The sequence below is a fragment of the Diospyros lotus genome, chromosome 5 (assembly GCF_014633365.1).
Source record: "Diospyros lotus cultivar Yz01 chromosome 5, ASM1463336v1, whole genome shotgun sequence".
NCBI lineage: Eukaryota > Viridiplantae > Streptophyta > Magnoliopsida > Ericales > Ebenaceae > Diospyros > Diospyros lotus.
In genome coordinates, this window is record NC_068342.1 from 30,770,788 (window position 1) to 30,792,086 (window position 21,299).

Consider the following 21,299-nt stretch of genomic DNA (forward strand, 5'->3'; position numbering starts at 1 on the left):
TGACTTTGATATGCCTCAGCCGAGAGGCGTTTGAGGGAATCCTATATCTTCCATAACACAGTGAGTGGGTAAATCGTATTATGGTCGTATTTTTTGCATTCATACCTTTCGTTATTCTAGTATTCTATATATTCTATTCATGATTTTGTTTGTGAATTGCATACGGGGAAATTGGAATCCATATTGTTTGTTTTGTGTATATTAACACATGCGATTGTTTGCATTTTTGCTAATGTGGATTGTGGATGGTGATACATGTATGTGATATATTACATGCGGCATTGATAATACTAAATGTTGGTATGAAATGTGTGTTAAATGGAGTAACAGTTAGAACCTTGTATCGCTAACCACAGGAAGAGTTAGCCATTGGTGCACCACGTATGTGTTAAGGTGTGAGATAGTCCACCCTGGATGGGTATGAGATAGTCTGCCATCCATGTTTATATCCGGTGTGATATAGTCCGTCGAAGTGGATCTTGGTGGCGTAGAGATAGTCCGCACCAAGGAAATGATATGTGTGAATTTTGGTTCTAAATAGTTTACTCCTAATGTGCATATTTATTCATCATCTCCCATTCAGTATTATATATTACTTGAAATGTCATGGGATGATGATTTATATTCGTCGTATTGATTCTATATTTTCCCCCATTATAATGCTTGTTACCCCTCACTAAGCCAGTGTCAGCGTTACCCTTTAATATTTTAGATTTTGTAGGTTGACATACATTTTGACTGTATATGCTAAACATGCTCTAGTATAGAATATGCACGTCATTTCACGGGGTTGTGCATGAGACGGTTTAAGTTCTTCTTGTTGCGAATTGGTAACTTGTGATTTTTGTAAGTACATGCTTAATATTGGGCCGATGGCACCTTAATTTCTGTATACATGTTATGGTAGTATTTCTGTAAATAAATTAAATGTTTATATGTTAGAGGAATATGTGTATTGCAGGTTTACTATCCCTTATTGGAGTCTTCGACTTCTTATGGGGTAGTGCCGGTCATGACCGTTGGATTTTGGGTCATGACAAGCAAGGAACACAAACTCAACTTTTACATTATGGCTTAAACCATTACTAAACTTAGAAAGAGTAAATGGCTTCTTCTCCTTTGAGACTAAGATCCCATCGCAATGCTCATTCTGTTAGCTTGCCCTCCAAATCTCACCCACTCATCCCTCAAGTTGATGAGCATTTGTGCAGAATAAAGGCTTCTGAAGCTGCCTCTTCATCAATGGTGGAGCTGCCTCTTCATCAATGGTGGAGAGACTAAGTATCCTCCAAGATACGTACAATTGTTTGGATGATTTGCTTCTGTTGCCACATACACTAGCAACCTTGGCCAAACGACACCATGAGAAATGGGTTGAGAAGGTATTGGAAGGATACCTGAGCCTGTTGGATGTGTGTGCCACTGCTAAAGACGTCTCTTCGCTGGCGAAGCAAGATGTTCAAGACCTTCTCTCAATCATTCGCAGGAGAAGCGATCCAAATGAGTTGGGCTTGGAAGGATACTTAACCTCCAGAAAGAAGGTAAGGAAGCTTGTCCAAAAATCACTAAAGGATTTGAAGAATGTTAGGAGCAAGCACTCCATCCTAGCGTCAAACGAAGACAATGATACCTTGGCTATTTGCCCCATGTTAAAGGATGTTGAGTCGGCTACTTTTGTAGTGATGGGGTCTTTGTTGTCCTATGTTGCTGGGGTAAAGGCGCAATCGAGATTTTCTTTAGTGTCCAAACTGTTGCATGACAAAAGGGTAAAAGCTCAAGATGAAGAAACAAGCAGAAATGAGTTTGAGAAGGTTGACATTGCATTGTGCTTGCTTAGTAGTCACCAGACTAGCAGATTTGGTGGTGCAATGCCCCATGACAATCTGCAAAATGAAAAAATCTTGAAGAAGGACTAGAGTGCTTGTTCGGGAGTTTAATCAAGACTAGAGTTTCCCTCCTCAATATTCTCAACCAGTAGCCAACAAAATCCTCAACAATTTAGTGGAAATCCACATTTTTGTTACCACATAGAACAGAAGCCTCCTAATTTGGGAGAGTACTCCATACTTGTACATTAGAAACACTACTGTATTTATCAATCATTTAAAGAGGTATTATTATCTTTGAATAGAAAGTTCATTAGACACAACACCTCAATCCAAGTTGTCAAGAATCCAGTTGCTTCAACAGAATGAAAAGTTATTGGCATTTGAGAGAAAACTTATAAGATGCCCGAAGAGTGTAACAAACTATATATGGGCTTGCAGCTATAATCAAAGGCTTTTCTGATCATGATTCTTATCCATGGCAAGATCCGCACATAGCTCTACCAAGTTTGCATACTCTAGGAAAATAGTGTAATAGCTTCTATAGTTCATAATTTCAATGGAAGAAACTCATCATTCTCTCATCACACCCTAGGAAATCTCTAAGCGTAAAACCCTCCAATCCTCTCGGACCAACTTTTCCCTTAATTGTTAGATTGTCCCTGTGATATTAAATTAATTGTCCATTTGGTCTATGTTTGATTTAGTTTGGTCATGAAAAAAAGGGAAAAATCCTAATTACCCAATATGGTTTTTTTTACAAGTTCTTTTAGTATTTGTGTTTCGAAGGATTGTTCTCTTATCATATATAATTTCATTTGTTCAAGCAGATTGGTTTCTTTGAGGTTGTACTTATGGTAGAGTTATCAAAGTAGGTGAGTTGCCTCTTGTCAAGCTTGACTGGGGTGACCCTATTATTCTCTATCATGTTAGGCTAAGGTTTCGTTGCCCTCGGCCTCTCACAACCCAACCAGCCAAATAGGCCTAACTCGGCCTAGCCCTTTTGCACGGCATGACTTACATGTGGGTGGGTTTGTGGCCCATTAAGCCTGTTTAAATCAGAAAGTTCAACAAAAAAGTTTGAAAAAAGGAAATTTAATAAAGTAAATATTATTAGCCATCATTATAACTTAAAAATGTAATTGTTTATGAATTTATACATATATTTGTTTATAAATTAGTCATCACTATACTTCTAATAATCTAAATTAATTTTTAAGTTAAATTTTATATTCAACATTTAATCATTATTATCTTTCAGCTCTATTTTTAAAATATTAATTTATTTAATTTTGTATTATAAATTTTAACACTACATTGTAAAATAAAATTGTAAATTACAATAGATGTTTGGGTCTCAAATCTTTATATGTTTGGAACCAATCTCAGGTGATTAGAAATCTCTGTCCATAGCTATCGTGTTAAAGATATGTGTTTTTGGTTATTTTCAATGCCTTACTTGAGTTCCCAAAGGAAAGTATTGTTACCCCATAGTGTAGTGAGATCTCACATTGGTTGGAGGATAAGAGATGGCTGGAAAGGCTTCCTATGGTACAATCATTGACATCCCTCAAGGGTGTTTGTTGATCGATTCTCTCGCCAATTGCATTGATAGTTGGGCCTCTCTATTAATGCCCATGTATTGGGCATCATTATCGAGGGCTCGTGGGTATTGCCAAAGATGACTTCATCACCATTTTTGTACATCATTCGCAACCAAATGACTGGTCCCCCCCCATAGGACTGGGCATAGGGATAAATTGCGTTAGTTGCCAACCATAGATAGGGTTTTTTCTAAAGAAAAACAAAAGGGTTTTAGCAATGGAAAAAAAATTCATCATTAAAACTCGCTAAATCTGTCCCACCATTTGGCATCGCTAATTCTTTAGCAATGAAAAATTCAACTCATCTCTAATTAGAGACGGATTTTTTCCATCTCTAAATCCACATTTTCTATTTCTAAAACGATGACCAATATGGTGACCAAAAATTACAAAATTGGCCTCTAAATGATATTGGGGACAGATTTTATCCATCCTAATTCTTGCGACGTATTATAATCCATCACTAAAATTAGCTACAAATGAAATGTTGTTACTAAATCTTTTAGCGACGTATAGTAAATCCGTTGCTATTTTTAGCAAGGCATAATCCTTCCCTAAAATAGAACATTTAGCGATGAAATCAATTCGTTTATGATTCTAAGATTTGCCCAAAGGGCCCAAGAATGTTCCAAAAATATCCAATTCAAAACTTGTTAACAAGTTAAATACAACATCTACAAAACCAAACTCCAAACACACAAATAATTACACAAATATTGAGAAAGCACAAAAGTATTAATTAAGAGAAACAGTATCCAAATAAGATTACACAACAAATATTGAAAAATCAAACGTCATCATTGTCATACTTATCATCAATAGGATCATGATGAGCTGCATTGCTTGGGTTGGCTGGCTGACCTAGAGGGGTGGGAGCTAGTGGAGGATAACTTAAGGGCATTTGGCTAATCCTCAAGGGTCATCATACATGTCCTGCTGCGATTGTATCATCACAGCTTGGGATTTTATCATTTCTTGTGTAGACTGTAGCATTTCTTTTTGGGTGCATATCCTCTCTAATTAAGACTACATCTCCGTAGTCAAGTTAGAGACTGTCTAACGCATAACATCCATCTTATTTGGACTCACTGTTGTATTGGATGAAGACATCAAACAATACTTTAAAAATATTGTCCTGAGCCCAAAAATACGCCCCTTCTTGTTTCTTCCTCCAACCACATCCAAAAAATTATTAGTTTGGTTTTTAAAATACTTGACAATTAGATGATTATTGATGGCAATGCATCAGGTTATCATGTTTACAATGCAATTTTTCAAAATTTGATTTTGACTCTCATTTAGTTTAGTAAATTTCAGTTCATCTCTTGTCTCACACCTTCATCATTTGCAAAATTACAATTGTTGTGTTTTATGTTATAAATATTTTGATGATAACTACTTTATGCCAAAATTTCAATGTTCTCATATGTTAAGTTCTCATATTTCTTGAGGAAATGTTAAGATATGCTTTATCTATTTGTGTTAAGATTGTTTTTATGGCTTATCTATTATTCTAGTTCTTATTGATAGGTTTATCTATTTGTTCTATCTATGCTTTTTATTATTTTGATGTGTTGAGGTTTTCGAACCTCAATATGTTAATAGGCTTTATCATTAATATGTTGTTCTAAGATTTCAAGAGATATTTTTATCTATAATGCATGAATGTCGTGTGGATCTCATGATACTTAAGAGTAAACATTAGTGTTGAGCGAACTTACTCATATTAATTAAGTTTTGATAATTAATAAAAAGAGAATTTTTAATATACAAATTATAATATTTTTGATGATTAAGAAAAAAGAGCATTTCTCTTAAATATATTATTTTTAATACCGAATTATTTTTTATTAATTTATAAAATATTTCCATAGCATATGCATTATCAAAAATATTATTTTCTATTACAACTATTTTTTAAAAATATATTTTTAAGATTAATTTATTAAATATTTTTTGTGTATCATATGCATTATCAAAAATATTATTTTCTATTAAAAATATTTTTTAAATATATTTTAGATTAATTTATATAATATTTTTATACCATATGTATCTCAAAAAATATTTTAACAACTAGGTGCATGGCCTTGAATTTGAACCCAAGAACTCCACTTAGCCCAAGACTCCTTGCCAGCTAATCTACAAGATTTCTTGTTTATTTGAGCACATATATTAAATTTAAGTTATACTAAACTTTTCCTGTTATAACGGTCAGATTTTTACCATTGAAAAAGTAACTAAAATACCTATAAATACCCTCCAAACTCATTTTCTGAGTATTCAAGTACTTCCATTACACATCCAGAGCACCCAAAAACTCTAAAACGCTCTCAAGCAAAGCATCAAAGTAATTCGAGACTGTCGAAATATTATTGCACATCCACCGAAGAGGCATAAGTAATCCTTGTAATCCCTGATGTGATTGTGGTGAGTCAGGTTCCTGCGTTAATGTTGACCATTCTAGGCTAGGAGTGGTAACGATTGTTCTCGAGGTGTCGGGGAGATGCGTTGACTTTGCCCCTCTTAAGATAGAATTGTGTTGTGCCAATGTGGTGATGTTGCCTTTATAGAGATTGTTCTTTCCCCGTGGTTGGGTTAAGCGTTGTGTGGGATTCTCTTGAGCTACGACTTGTCGGGTTATGTTGTTTTGCTTCATGTCTTGCATGCATTCATGAAAACATATTTTGAACTCTCACTTAGATGATTCATCATCTAATTTGGACTATGTTCCTGAAATATTCAAACGTTCTAGGTGAAAGTAGCGGTGCAAAGGGGAGAGAGGTTATCAAGATGTAGCTGTTATTTACATAGGTGATCTTTAGCATGTTTTTGTTGTTATGGTTAAGAGATGTGTACCTGTAATACCCCATATTACATGATATTGGAAAATAAATAATTTTCAATGATTTTGAAAGGATCTTAGGTGGTCTGGGAAGGCCGAAAGTCTATTTTAAGAAATTAATAATTAAATCGCTGAATCGACGGCAGGAAATGCCCCAGAACTTGGATGTCCAGAGAAGAGGGCATGAGATTGGTGAGCGTCTCGAGTTAAGGCTAATGATGCTGGAAGGAGTCAGACCGGGAATAATTTTTGGAATAAATTTTGTACAAGCCCAAATGGGTGTCAGTATTGAATGGTTGCAGGGGACCTCCAGGAAGCTGAGAGGACCCTAGGAGTGGTCTGATTTTGCGAGTTAGGTAACCCTGAAGCGTTTTTGGGTGGAATAAAGGTTCTTTGTAAGCGCATGACGAAATCGATATTTCTGAGTAAAAGCTAGATATTAATTTTTGAAGAAATCAAGAATCTAAGTGGCTTGATGATAATTAATTAAGCTTTGGAGGGTCTAATGACAATTATTAAATTCCTTTAGTGGAATTAATAAGAGTTTGGAAGGGTTAATATGTAATTAGTATATATATAGTGTGTGTGCACGAAAGTGGGGAGGAAGCTTCCTCTCCTCTAATATTTGAAATGGAGAGCAATGGAACAGAGAGTGGGAGAGAAAGAGCTCGTGGGAGCTTGGTCGAGCATGGAGAGATTGAGGGAGTGAGAGATGATCATGAGAGGTGGTCGCGGCTGGAGGCATTGCAGCAAAGCAGCTGGAGCGACCATGGCGGTCATAGATGGAGGCAACAGTGAGGACTTGAAGAAGTCGTGGCCATGGCTGCGGTGCTAGAGCCTAGGGCGACGATGGAAGCATCGATGGCTAGCCAATGGTGGGCAAAGGTGGCCGGCAAGGTTGTGCGGGCAGCGGTCAAAGGCAGCAGCTAGTTGAGGAGAGCAACAATGGTCAGCCATGGTAGTGTCGGGGGCGGATCCAGGAATTTAGAGCACAGGGGCTGGAAATTTAAAAAATTAATGTAATAAATTCATATATAACAAAAGTCATTTTTATTTAATTTGAAGTTGTTCTCGACGAGGTTTTGAAACATAAAATTCATCTATAATAGAATCTAGATCTATATTCTTAGCAAGTTCCCATTCAATGTTGAGTATCATACAATCAGAAAGAAAGTCATCCTCCATTTTGCTACGAAGTTCTGTCTTCACATGTTTCATTACTGAAAATGCTCGCTCAGTAGTCAGAGTAGAAACAGGTAAAGTCAATATAAGACAAATCAACTTAGTCACCATAATATAAGTCTCCGACCTTCCACTCTCAATCAAAATATGACATAACTCAACAAGTGTAGAAACTTGAAAACAAGGATCACTCTTCATATCTAGTTTGTAATGTTGCAGCTCATATTCCAAAGCATAAATGTCTTGTCATGAAAAATCTTTAGGATAGAATTTTTCTGCAAGTGTATAAATATCAAGACTGTTAAGTGATTCAAATGAGTTTTGGGGATCTAAAGTTGCACTGAGAGAGAGAAGCTCGACTAATGTATCATTAAATCTTGTATTTAACTCCATCAGTACAAAATCTATTGTTTCATTGAAAACATCAAAGTGATAATGATGCTCCACTGTAATCTGATCACGAGAACGACAAGGGCTAACCTTATAGAAGCTATCTAGATCAGGTATGTCAACATCATACTTAGAGCAAAAGCTTTTCACTTTCTAAAAAAATTCTTTGCAGTTATCATCTCTCAATTTTTGAATAAGTGTTTTTGTCGTAGAAACAAATTTTATAGCAGCCAAGATATCTTGAGATTTCCTTTGAAGTGTTTGACAAAGAACATCAGTGATTCTCATAATGCTATGCACTAAATGCAAGCTGAACACAAAATCAAAACTTTTTAATTGTTTGTAAGCACCAATAGTTTCAGCCCGAGATCTTCCCTTCAGAAAATGGACACTAAGATACTGAAACACCTTGCAAGTTGCGTTGTACACGTCTATCAAGCTTTTTGTAGAGTCATAATGAGAACTCCAACGAGTAGATCCAGATCGTTGCAAATTATCCACTTGATTGGCCCCACTTCTTGAGTCACGTTCTCCAATAGCCAACATACGCTCAACTTCTTTTCTTTGAGTAGCTTGCAACTCAGGAACGCGCTTTGGAGAAGAAGTGATAATATTGATAATATTATCCAAATGAGAAAAGAATTGCCAAATAACATCAACATCTCTAGCTGTAGAAACTAATGTCAACTGTAATCGATGGGCAAAGTAGTGAACATAATATGCATATGGATAATCCCTAAGAAATAATGCCTGAAGTCCATTTCAAGCGCCACGTATGTTACTAGCACCATCATACCCTTGCCCTCTCATTTTTTTCACCTGAAGCTCGTGTTGAACAAGAATATTGGATATCTCATTTTTTAGATTTGCCGATATGGTATTACTAACACTTTTGATATGAAAGAAGCGTTCTATCAAAATACCCCGACAATTCACAAACCTTAAGATTATTGTCATTTGCTCTCGATTAGAAGCATCTTGTGCTTCATTAACAAGAATACAAAAGCATTCATCCCCAACTTTTTCTCGAATCATCCTTCTTACTCTATTGGCCATAATGTGCAACATCTCTTTCTGAATACTTGGAGCAATGTATTGAGCATTTTGTGGAGCATTCTGCAATACAACATTATCAATTTCTAGATTTGATTCTGCCGCAAACTGTACCATCTCAATAAAATTCCCACGATTCAATGAAGATGAAGATTCATCATGACCTCTAAAGGCACAACCTTGAAATGCTAGCCATCGAACACTTCAAAATGAAGTCTTCACACGCAACCGACGTCTCTCAACTTCTTCCCTCGTCACGGTATGCATCACCTTGTCAATATGTTGAGATGGTTTCATCAAATCTTTTGCTCTTCTCTCACACATATTATGATTTGATGAACCAACATGAGTAAGAAAAGCACATTTTGATCCATCATTAACTCTATTCCATTTGTTATATCCAGTAGTGACCAATGCTAAACTGTTGGACAAATTACCACAAATTTGAAAAAGAAAGCAATAGAAACAGTAGGCCTTATCCAGCATAGGCGAATACTCCAACCAAGGAAACTGATTGAACCATTTTTCCTGAAAACGACGAGCTTGTGATTTTCCTTCTATCCTCGAATACTCTACAAATTTTGGTTGATAAGGCCCAACTTTTAGATATGCCACTCTAATCTCATCACGTAGATTAATAGGATGTTCATATAATTGCTTTCTTTTTCCTAGATCTCGTTCAATGGATGTTTATCAACAGTTGCAGTTTCACTAGATTAATCTATCTTTGAAAAGAACGAATACAAATTCTTACTTTTCTTGGGAGGGGGTTGACCTTTCAATTGTAAATTCTAAAAATCGAAAACAAAAAATAACAATCCATTAATAACACAACAAGTAAAAAATAATTCAAAAATCCAAAAGAGTAGCAAAGAGTTTTTTAGATTTAAATTAATTTTAATTTTTTATTATTCCTGTATTCTTTATTTTTAATTAAATTTAATTTAACTTTATTAGGGTTTACTTAAGTTCATTAAAAATGAAAAGAGTGTTTAAACAAAAATATATATACATATATAGGGTTCTCTAAAAATATTTTTAAATTATAACAGTTTTTATGCAATCCCCACAAAATAAGAAATATAAAATAATTTATCCTAAATAGAATTCATAGAACAAATAATTTAGTGTATTATTAAAAAATTATTAAAATGTGTTGAAAACATGCCTCTGCCACTGCCAAGATGCTCCATTAATTTATCCTAAACAGAATCCATTAATAACATGCTCCATTTAATTAGTTGCTTATTTGTCAGATGCATTAATTATTTTTTTTTTTTGTATTTAAAGTCATTTATAGTTAATGAAAAAAATTGACTCTTTGCACAGCAAATATTTTTGTTCTCTTAATTTCAATTTTTCATCTTTTACTGCAAAAAATGTAATAATATAAAACAAATATGTCAAAACAAGATAAGGAATAATCTTAAGAACATATACAAAAAATTAAACTAGCATGAATTAATAAATGTTGAATTCAAGGCTTACTCTCTGGTTCTCTGCCACTATTAAGAATATGAATAAATATGATTAAATGTTGAAATGTAATAATATGAATAAATATTCCATACCTGGAGAAATAGAACTTTCCTTGTGCACCAACAAGCTTGATGGGCTTCGATTCGATTGTGTGAAGATGGTCGGAAGGTAGAAATAGTAAGGATCTCACAGTCATCGCCGCAACACTGCCAAGCCAACAACCTCCTTCGCTGGAGAAGGAAAGCACCTCTATTCGGAGAAGGCAAAATTAACTCACAAGAGAGAGAAAGAGGGGGGGTCGGGGGCAGAGTGAGATATTCCAGATACAACATCAGATTTTCTCTTATTTATCATCATTTCTTCTTCTTCATTAAATCGTTGAAGACACATTTCAAGTGGTAGTGTGTGAAAGGAACAAACTAGCAGTAGTCTGGAAAGCTTTGGCAATGGCGGCCACATCGAATCGAAGGGACAATTGAGGGAAATGGGTTGCGTGGACTATACATATATATATATAATAATGTTTAGTTGGGAGGCTGGGCTGTCTATATATATATATATATATAGTTGCAGAAAGGAGGGGCTAGGCTGTTGCGGAAATGGGGGGGCTAGGCTGCTGAGTTATTATATATATATATAGTAAAATTATTGTTTAGTCGGGGCTGGCACGGGCTGAAGCCCGTGCCAGACCCCCTTACATCCTCCCCTGGGTAACGCGCAGGGGTACGCACGTTGCTGCTTGTAGCAGTGGCTCGAGACGGCTGTCAGCCGGTGTAGCGTGGCCGGTGATGACGGCGCAGGAAGCAGCAGCAGCTGGTGGAGTTGGGAGGTGGTGGCTGGTGGCTGTCGTGCATGAAAAAAAGAATGAACAATGGCCGGACACGGGAGAGAAGAAAAAGGTTGAGAAGAGAAGAAAAAAATAAAAGAAAAAGAAAAGAAAAATAAAAAAAATAGAAAAATAGAGAAATATGGGGGAAAAAAGGCCAAAAAATTCAAGAAAAATATGAAAATTAATTTAGGGCTCAAGGAGCATGTTGGAAGCTTGAAAATGGGGTTTGGAGTGCAAGATGGTATCCCATGAAGCAACGCCGATGTGGACGGTTTGCATATTATTGTGATGTTGTGGAGATGATGTAATGTGAATTGTTGGTTGGATTAGACCCTTTGTTGGGGTTGTTTGGAAATAGTCGACTGGTGATTTTTGTGTTGAATGGAAAAAACATAGGCTCTAGTGTATTATCTGATGTTAATGGAGTTGGGTTTTGTGTGGTTGCATTTAGGGTCGACCGGTAGGTGGTGGTTCTAGAAGAGTTCGAGGCTCAAGCTAGAGTTTGTGCCGAGGCAAGAGAGGCTTCGAGCCAGGTAAGGGATGGCCCCAGATGATGGGGGTCTTGCTTGCATTTATAAGTGTTTATTTATGAGTTGCATGTAGTGGTCACATTTGCATGATATGTGTTCTAGTGTACCTATGGCCATATGGAGGACTAGGGTTGTGGAAGGTTGGTTGATGCCTTAACCTATGGAGATTATGAAGGCATAAAAGACTATCCATTTGCATTACATGCCCGCTCATGCTTCATTTACTCATGCATTGCACAATTACTGAGTCTTTATGACTCATGAGGTTTTATCTCATGTTATAGATGATGCAAGCAGGAATGGTGTCGGGAGGTTGTTGTGGCAACTAGCATTGTTGCCCAAGATGTGTTGTTGTGTATTCTCTTGTATTTTCATAAATGTATTAATGTGATTAAATGTAAGGTTATTGAACACTAGATGTATCTGGTTGTTGTAATCATCATAGTGTGATAGATGTTTGTGAGATTGCGTGATGTATATGGCTTTAGTTGGTGGAGCCAAGTTACGGATCAGGTAAAGATCAATAAGGTATGTTTCCATAAATCCCCAATACTCAGCGAAGTGTGTGTTATGCTAGCTTTGTGCCTGTGTCACTTTTGGATTGCTATGAGGCGAGTGAAAGAAATGTGAAGCTCACTCGGGTTTCAGGTCCCAATCCACTGTGTTTCTTATCTGTGTTTGAGACCGATTTCTTGAGTGGAGCGAAGGGAAGGACAAAGCCTACTTCCCACCTAGGACGTTTTCTGTTGAAACATAGTCCAACCCTTCAGTTGTGATTTGTCGAGTGAGTAATCCGAGTGATTATTCACCAGTGGCGCTTGAAAGTGGAAGTAGGTTGTTACAGTGTCTATGTATTATGTTTTGATGATATCATGTTAAGCGATGATACGATTTCAATATTATGAATAAAGGAATTACGGTTATATATCATTTGAGGTTTCGATTTAACTTCTGCATTTATGATGAGTTACTTGTCTTAGTTTATTCATTATTAGGTTTGATATATTGAAAAGGTATAATGAGATTGTCAGAAACAATTTATGTGTGGAGTTTGTGTTGGAAAAAAATATATCCCCGAAATCTTATATTATCTAATGTCTTGGGAAAAGTAGATTAATGTCGTGCTTGAAAAAAATAGGGTGTTACACCTACTGCTACAATATGGTGTGTATATTTATGACTTCCGCTATGCATGTCTAATATGCAAAAAAATAACTAAATAAATAAATTTACTCATACCACCATGTGTGTATTCTAACAGATTTCTTCGTTGTGCAATAACTCCATTGTTATCGCAATATAAAGAGATTAGTGACTGAATGTATGGAACCATACCAATTTTAGAAACAAATTTTCATATTCAAATAATTTTCTTAACAATATCATATGCTGCCACATATTCGAATTTAGTGATGCTTACACAAACCCATTTATCCCATTGGGATTGAAAAGAAGTAGCTCAGGAGTTGAATATTTTTACCCATTTATATATACTTGATGAGAATTTTAGGATCAATCATTACCTGATTTATGATATAGTGGTTTTTATTTTGGATTATTTTCAATTCTATGATTATCTAAAAATACTCTAGCTTCATCTTATCTAAATTGGCTCTTCCTATAAAAATAGAAAGTCTATTAGATTTTTTAGTGTTCAAATTAATAAGGCAATAGTGATATAATAAATGAATAATAAATATATTACTTAAATTTTAGGATAATGCGCCTTCTGATAGGTGAATTGAAGATTCAGTATTAAATGATTAATAAATATAATACTTGAATTTTGGGATATTGCACCCTTCGATAAGTGGATTAAAAGATTCAGTATGGGGCAGAATTTTGGGATATGCAATAATCGGAATTAATTTTGTAGATGGACCTGACAAGCCGACTGTGAGTGTAGGCTTGGGAGTAGGCTCGCCTTTATATGCGTTTAGGATGTCCTCGGTCAAGTTTTAGTTCAAGCCTTCGTGCCTTTCCTGACTGGGGCCCAATTTTAAATTTGGACTGAGCTTTTCCTCAGGAATCGGAGGCCCCATCGTCCATTCGTTTTTTTTTTTTCCCTTCAATTCAAAGCCAAAATAAAAGTAAAAAAACAGATATTTTATAATAATGCCCCTAAACATTTTTTAATTAAAATATTCCAAAAAAAATCAGCACAACTAGAGTTCATTTATTGATACAAACTTATTAGAGTTATTAAATGTTATTTTCAAATTTCTGAACAGACACAAATCAAACAATAGGTTTTTTAAAGAAAAATAAAAAAAATGAAAGATAATACACGAGAAATGACAACTAATTCAAATTGGGTTAAAGTATGACTCTTTTTTTTTTATATATATAATCATTATTTTTGCAAATAAACTCATTTTTAAAACTAGCAAAACCATTTTTGCTTCATTACCAAAAGTGGGTATCAGTAACAAATTTACCAAAATAATTTTCAAAATGAGCTCATCACACAAACTAATTTCCTGAATTTTTCTAGTTTCATGATAACAAAATTATTGTATCAGAACGCTTTTTAAATATAATATATGTTGGGCTAATGAAGGATGGAGTGACAAAGATTGGACCAACATTTATGTGTTTTTACCATTTATAATTACAGGATACATATGGAATAAATACCATTCTCATATAAATAAATATATGTACAAAGTGTACCAAAAACCTATAACAAAAGTCTGGATTTCAACTACTACTAGTAACTAAGAGTGTTGAGGAGGGAAACTCTGGTTTTGATTAAACGACTGAACAAGCAGCCTAGACTTTCTTCAATATCTCCAACACTTACTCCATCTTCCCCAGGTGGTTCTCCAGTTTCTCAATGTTCATTGCACAATCAGATTTGATCTTCTTGTCAAGGAAGAGTGAGCTCAATGCAGCATCAAGCTTCTCAAACTCATTCATTTCCACTACATTCTTGTGGTGCATCATCAGTTTGGAAGCCAAAGACCAGTTGGTTGGCCTTGATTGTGCTCTCGTCCCCGCAGCATAGCTCATCAAGGACTCAAACATGGCCAGAGAGGCCAATTCCACCGCCTTCAACATGCTAAAAATGGCTGCAGTTTGGCCTTTGTTCAAAGAAATGAGTCTGTTTTTGCTTCTAATTAAGATCTTCAGATCCCTCAGGGACTTCTGAATCATCTTCTTAGCCTTGGTTCTAGAGGCTAAGGACCTCTCCAAGTCATTGCCAATATTCCTTCTTTTGCAGATTGGGAGAAGTTCTTGCACGCCTTGCTTGGCTTGTGAGAATATTTCTTTGGTAACTGCACATACATCCAAGAGGTTCAAGCATCCATCCAAGGCCTCATCTCCCCATCTCTTGTTGCATTCTTCGGAAAAGGCTTGTTGTGTGTGAGGCAATAGAAGCAAATCGTCAACACAGCCATACAAACCTTGAAGACTTTCTAATCTGTCCCTTATGGATGGTGACAATGAAGAGGAAGTGGCTTCAGAAGCCCTTAGTCTGCTCGAATGCTCATTGAACTGAGGAATAAGAGGATGCAAAATGGAGGGTAAGCTGATAGAGCGAGCATGGTGGCCGGTTTTAGCGGAAACCATTTTTCTCTTGGGCTCAAAGTTAGAATCTGCAAGTTGTGGCTTTCTTTGGCATATGCTCCATATATTTATATCATGAGGCTGAAGAGGACAAGGAGGAATCTCATTCTGATCAATTAATTAGAATGCAAGCCAACTCAACACTAAATTGAATTCAACTTGGGGAACCATGAACATAATTCCATTTTCAATCCACAGAATATGTAATGCACGAATGGCATTGTCTCCCTTTAGCATAAAACTGCTAGCACCATCCCCGATTTTTTTTTATTGTCAACAGTTCACAGTTATCTAGAAATTAAAAAATAAATGCGCACATGAACATAACAAAGGGAGAACGGTGCTGGCATTTTTCAAGGGGTGACAGTTTGTCATTGGAACTCGTGCATTGAATATTCTATGGACTGTTTTCTATCTTATTCTACAGGTTGTTTGATGGAATGTAAAGATATGCCTCTGTTTTCCAAGTCAAAAAGGGTTGAGAAGTCACATTGACAGCATAGCACATAGATGGCATTTGAAATCAAGGAGCAAGCAACTAAAGATAATATAATGAATGAAGGAAGAAGGATACGTTTTTCTCCTTACCACTGTTTTGCATGTATATGCCAGACAAAAGAGCACAACTTGGAAAGCTGGATTGCACGTTTCGCGGCTAAGCCTTCTTCCCAATTAGAAAGAAAACGTTTTCCTCTTCTTTGAGATGCAAAATCCAGCACCATGCTTGATCTGTAAGCTTGCTGCCTACATCTCACCCTTCGTTACTGAGTTTAATGCGTAATTCTGCAGAATAACAACTGCAGAAGCTACTACATCTTCATCATTGCCATCAATAAGCAACAGATCGTATGGTCTTGAAGGTTTGTATGATTTTGTTGAGGATTTGTTCCTACTGCCAAGCATCCAACAATCCTTGGCCCAAGACCACACTGAGAAATGGGTTGATGAGGTGGTGGAAGGATAACTCAACCTGTTGGATGTTTCTGCCTCTGTTAAAGATGTTTTATCATAGATAAAGCAAGATATGCAGGATCTTCTATCGACCATGCGTCGGAAAAGGGATGTGAATGAATTTCAGGGATTACGTCCAGAAAGAATATCAAGAAGATGATCCAGAAGTTCGTGAAGGATTTGAAGAAAGTCAAAAACATCCTCCTGTATCTGTGGACAAAGATCATGAAATTGAGGCCGTGGTTTGCATGTTAAAAGAGGCTGAAGCAGTTACTCTTGCTGTGTTTGAATCTTTGTTGCCCTATATCGGAGGGAAGAGTGTGCATTCAACGGAAAGAGGCAGGTCTTTGGTTTCCAGGATGATGCAAAACAGAAATGTTGCATGCCAAGAAGAGGAAACGCAAGGAAATGAGTTTGAGAAGGTGGATGCTGCATGGGGTTCACTCATTAGTAAGAAGGCAGGCAATTTTGATGAGGTTATGAGTCAAGTAGCCGAGATGAAGTGATGCAGCAGAACTAAATTAAAGAAATAAGAGTAATTCTGCTTACTTAGATCAATTATCATTAATCAATATTATTCTTCAAAATCTAACCTACAATATATGGATTATTTATAAACAACTAATAGATAAAAATCTACTCTAACTAGGATTTTTTGACCCAATATATAAGTAACATTATAAAGATAATCCCAATCTAATTAAAATTTGAGGTGGTGTTGTCAAAATAAAACAATAAATTTATAGATGCAGAAGAATATTCATCTTGAAATTAATCTTTGGGAGTCTTTAGACAGGGGTGCAAGATGCTTTTTGCATAAGCCTTCTGATATTTAAGTTAGTATTAGCTAAAAAATAAAGAAATATTTAAATAGCTTATATTGGAGTTCTTGCCCCTATTTATAAAGGTTAAGACTAACAAGTGGAACAACATCCGCATCTTCCAATATTGTTGTTTGTTCTTGATTTCTAGACAAATATCTCAAAAGTGAGCTAATGCATTCTTGACGAGCCATAATCTAGATGTTCTCTCAAAAACTATATCTCTGGAACTTAGGAGAAGCCCTTGAGAAGGTCCCCCAGGATTACTTGGGAAATGCTTGAGGGTACCTGTGAAAGGCCCCAAGAGGGTCTTTTGAGGACCACTATGTTAAGAAGGTCTCTAGTGTCTCCCTTTTTGGACTTCTTCTTTTTGGACCTATCTTGAGTTGGAGCCCACTTTTTTGGGTACAACACTAGAAAATAAAAGAAACCAAAAGAAATTGAGAAATAAATTAAAAATAAATAAATTAATAAAAATTATTAATTTCTATTTTTTATCTAAAATAACATTTCACAAAATATTTATTTCTACAATTTTCGTCACCAAGTCAAGCACCCAAGATGTTGAAGGCAAACTAGAATACTTCTAGAGGCATTTAACAAAAACTAGAAACTAGAGTCTCACTGCTCAACATTCTCAGTCACTAGTTGAAAAAAGTATGATGCATATCCATGTGCATCCCAGTTTTTTTTTTTCCCTGTAAATATGCATCCAAGTTTTGTTGTCTAGAGAAAAGCATATTTGTAAATGAGAGATGTAGGTCACACTCCAATTTATAGATCAGTAAATACTTACTATAAATTTTTGGCAAAGTTGTTCTGTTCCTCATTCTACAGCATTGAATAAATCCGATGGAAATTATATTAATACTTCTGACACGTTCCATTTTAAACTCTTCTGAATGTTTGCCATTACGTCAGTGGAATTTAGAAGAATGGGGCTTAGCAGTGCAATGTTAGTTTAGGAAACCCAATAATCTCTCAGCAACCAAATCACTTTTATATGGTTCAAATTTGGGGTTAACTTATTGCCTGAATCAAGTCAAGGGCAACATTCACGTTTTAATTTTACTCATAGAAGAAACACCTAGTTTTGCATGTTTAGCCTTTTGTAGTTCCTCAACCCAACCAAACATACAAGTTTTGGACTAGCCTCTGGAATCCAATGGCTGTCTCGACAAGTGCTAAACAAGAGGAACCTCCATTAGCATATAATTGATGGAGGCCACACGAGGACTTAGTGTAATACAATATAATCAAGGCTGTCAAGATTCCAATTGTCTCGTGGGTAGTGATCTAGCAATTAAAGAAAGGAAGAAAGACGGGAGATAAGCATTGAAGTTTTAATCCCTAGTTTTTTAAACAATGATGAAGAGGGTGTTGGCTGCCTGTCAGATCGGGGGCAATAACATTTGTTTTCTATAACACTATTCAGGTATCATAGCTGTGTGCAGATCTTGTCAACCTCTTGTGCAGCAATCATATGAATATCATTATCATTTTGAAAGGATTAATGAAGCTGTCTACATGATGATAATGCATCGGATGGCAATCAAGTTGGCTTTCAAGAATTCTATGATATGCATGTGGTTTCAAATAAATTAAGAGCCATTTGAAAGGAGGGGAGACATACCGAAAACAATGGTGACATAGCATTTAGATCTAGTTTACAGTCTCGTTAATGCTCCCACATAAGTATGAAGTTGAGATTCCTTGTGTCTCCCATGCTTCATGATATATATAAGATTGAGGATAAGCCAAAAGAAGAGGCACATTAGAATTGAGCATTCCAGTGCCAAGGCCACAGTCCAAATCAGAAAGAAAAATGGCTTCCTCTCCTTTGAGATCAAAGTCCCACTACCATGTCCGCTCTATCAGTTTGACGTCCAGATCTCATCCACTCATCCCTCAGTTCAATGAACATTTATGCAGATTAAGGTCTTCTGAAGGTACATCAATAAGCAACAGGGTAAGTGGCCTCGAAGATCTGTATGATTGTGTTGAAGACTTGCTTCTATTGCCACATACTCAACAAGCCTTGGCCCAAGAAAGCCATAAGAAAGTGGTGGATGCAGCCTTGGATGGATATCTCAAGCTCCTGGATGCTTGTGGGGCCGTTAAAGATATCTTCTCACAGACAAAGGAAGACGTCCAGCAACTTCTTTCATCCCTGCGTAGAAAGAGGGATGCAGGAAATTTTGGAGGATTCCTGGCCTCCAGAAAGAAGGTCCAGAAGCTCATCAAGAAGTTACTGAAGGATTTGAAGGGCACTGGAGAGCAAGGCATGCTTCCAGACTTCATGGACAAAGACCAAGAATATGTTGCCATTGCTAGCATGCTAAAAGCTGCTGAAGCAGTCGCTCTATCACTGTTGGGCTCCTTCCTGTTGCATGCCGCTGGAACAAAGCTGCAATCGAGGCCAAATAGATGGTCTTTGATGTGCAAACTGATCCACCACAAGAGTAATGTGGCATCTCAAGCCAACCAAATGACCTTCACTGAGTTTCAGGAGATTGATGCTGCAGTGCAATCCTTTATGCTTTCAGGCAAATATGATGACAAAAAGACCATAGAGACAGTGCAAAACCAGATGGGAAAGTTGGAGTTGAGCATTCAAGGTCTTGAAGAAGATGTAGAGCGCTTGATCAGGCGATTAATAAAAACCAGAGTTTCCCTACTCAACATTATGAACCACTAGACAAGAGAGTCATGATGACGCAGCTCGGGCATTCAAAGCCTAGGAAGAAGCCAAGCCTTTGTCAGATATGCTCATACTAGATCAAAGCTAAAGACAAATGTATATAGTCTGTAATTATCCCTGCAATTACAAATCAAACTATATTATTTGAGACAGAGAGTAAATTCTCAATAGAGAGAAAAAGGAAAAGTTATAAAATGCCTCATTGATCTCTCTTTATTGATCTCAGCTTTAAATACCTAAAACTAATACAATGTTTAATGAATTACAAAATTGCCACTGAAGACAAAATACAAGAACTATGAAAAAACAAAATAAGGAAAGTACGGAGCAACAAACAATAAACAAACAATAATAAAATCTATTACTCCCCCTTAAGATGGACCGTGAGGATTAATAATAGCCATCTTGGATAATAAGGAGAACAATTGAGGAGCTGGGAGAGCTTTAGTAAACAAATCTGCTTGTTGATGTTGAGAGCGAATAGGAAGAAGCTTGATGTGACCAGCAACTACTTTGTCCCAAATAAAATGGCAATCAAGCTCGATGTGTTTGGTACGTTCATGAAAGACAGGGTTGTTGGTAATGTGCATGGCAGCTTGATTGTCACAAAACAACAAAGCAGGAGATAAAAGAGAAACTTGAAAATCCACCAGAATCTTGTTAAGCCAAGTAATCTCGCTGGCGGTAGAAGCTAAATCACGGTACTCAGCTTCAGTTGAGGACCGAGAAAAACACAATAATGTGTTTTGTTTGCTTCTTAGACTTCCATGAGACCAAAGAATCACCAAGAAAAACACAATAACTAGTAACTGATCGGCGAGAGTCCAAGCATGAACCCCAATCAACATCCAAGAAAGCCCAAAGTGTAAAGAAGAGGAACTTGAAAAAGATAATCCCTGACCCGGAGTAGCTTTGAGGTATTGCAACAAATGATGGACAGCATCAAGATGAGGCTGTCTAGGGTGAGATACAAATTAGCTAAGTTTGTGAATAGCAAAAGTGATATCAAGCAGAGAAATAGTTAGGTAAAGCAACTGGCCGATGAGATGTTTATAAAGAGAAGGATCCTCAAGTAAATCACCCTTATGAAAACTCAACTTGAGATTAGGAACCATAGGCAGTGCCGAACCTGAGTTTTTGGGACCTTGAGGCGAGACGTGAAAATGGGCCCCGAATTGTATAATAAAATATAATAAATAAATAAATATTTATACCATAAGAATAAAATTAATTTTTTTTAAATTACCAATTAAAAATTACCATAAACAAAACGAAACAAATGATACTACCATAAACGAAATGAAATGAAGAAGCAACTAACGAAATGAAAAAGCAACTAACCTCTGAAAGTTGAAGCAGATCTGGAGTTAGAGCATCCGAGAAGCAGATCTAATTTGATGACCCAATCGAAAATCAAGAGGTAGCGAGCCACCGGCCACAACCCACAAGGGCGAGCAACGGAGGGCGATGGTAAGCCAGCGACCGAGCAGAGCAGCGAGTGGCGATGCTTGCTGGGCA

General features: G+C 36.4%; 5 protein-coding genes across 6 annotated transcripts; 3 read left to right on the plus strand and 2 right to left on the minus strand.

Annotated features, from left to right (window-relative positions):
* The first annotated feature begins 1,265 nt into the window (after positions 1-1,265).
* LOC127802195 (uncharacterized) lies at positions 1,266-1,916 on the plus strand. Its single transcript, XM_052337902.1, has one exon. It carries the CDS (start codon positions 1,266-1,268, stop codon positions 1,914-1,916), a length of 651 nt encoding a protein of 216 aa, XP_052193862.1.
* Positions 1,917-8,000: 6,084 nt separating this feature from the next.
* LOC127802196 (uncharacterized) lies at positions 8,001-9,017 on the minus strand. Its single transcript, XM_052337903.1, has 2 exons — positions 8,667-9,017; positions 8,001-8,534 (listed from the first exon to the last, which is right to left on the minus strand). The coding sequence occupies exons 1-2, from the start codon at positions 9,015-9,017 to the stop codon at positions 8,001-8,003; spliced, it is 885 nt and encodes a 294-aa protein (XP_052193863.1).
* A 5,382-nt stretch (positions 9,018-14,399) lies between these two features.
* Positions 14,400-18,829, minus strand: LOC127801307 (uncharacterized). 2 transcript variants are annotated; one of them, XM_052336281.1, is made up of 2 exons: positions 18,714-18,829; positions 14,400-16,278 (listed from the first exon to the last, which is right to left on the minus strand). In XM_052336281.1, the coding sequence occupies exon 2, from the start codon at positions 15,309-15,311 to the stop codon at positions 14,538-14,540; it is 774 nt and encodes a 257-aa protein (XP_052192241.1). In that variant the 5' UTR covers positions 15,312-16,278; positions 18,714-18,829; the 3' UTR covers positions 14,400-14,537. The 2 variants fall into 2 exon arrangements, with proteins under 2 accessions (XP_052192241.1, XP_052192240.1); XM_052336280.1 differs by lacking the exon at positions 18,714-18,829 and having other exon boundaries at positions 14,400-15,389; positions 15,897-16,371.
* On the plus strand, positions 16,376-16,765 carry LOC127802197 (uncharacterized). Its single transcript, XM_052337904.1, has one exon. It carries the CDS (start codon positions 16,376-16,378, stop codon positions 16,763-16,765), a length of 390 nt encoding a protein of 129 aa, XP_052193864.1.
* A 76-nt stretch (positions 18,830-18,905) lies between the features above and the next one.
* On the plus strand, positions 18,906-19,973 carry LOC127801306 (uncharacterized). The gene has a single exon (XM_052336279.1). The coding sequence runs from the start codon at positions 18,906-18,908 to the stop codon at positions 19,776-19,778; it is 873 nt and encodes a 290-aa protein (XP_052192239.1). The 3' UTR covers positions 19,779-19,973.
* The last annotated feature ends 1,326 nt before the right edge of the window (positions 19,974-21,299 follow it).

Coding starts and splice junctions, on each gene's coding strand:
- LOC127802195 (XM_052337902.1), top strand. CDS start 1,266: ATGGTGGAGAGACTAAGTATCCTCCAAGATACGTACAATTGTTTGGAT.
- LOC127802197 (XM_052337904.1), top strand. CDS start 16,376: ATGAATTTCAGGGATTACGTCCAGAAAGAATATCAAGAAGATGATCCA.
- LOC127802196 (XM_052337903.1), bottom strand. CDS start 9,017: ATGGTACAGTTTGCGGCAGAATCAAATCTAGAAATTGATAATGTTGTA. Junction 8,535..8,666: donor TTGTTCAACACGAGCTTCAG/GTGAAAAAAATG, acceptor CATCGATTACAG/TTGACATTAGTTTCTACAGC.
- LOC127801307 (XM_052336281.1), bottom strand. CDS start 15,311: ATGGTTTCCGCTAAAACCGGCCACCATGCTCGCTCTATCAGCTTACCC.
- LOC127801306 (XM_052336279.1), top strand. CDS start 18,906: ATGGCTTCCTCTCCTTTGAGATCAAAGTCCCACTACCATGTCCGCTCT.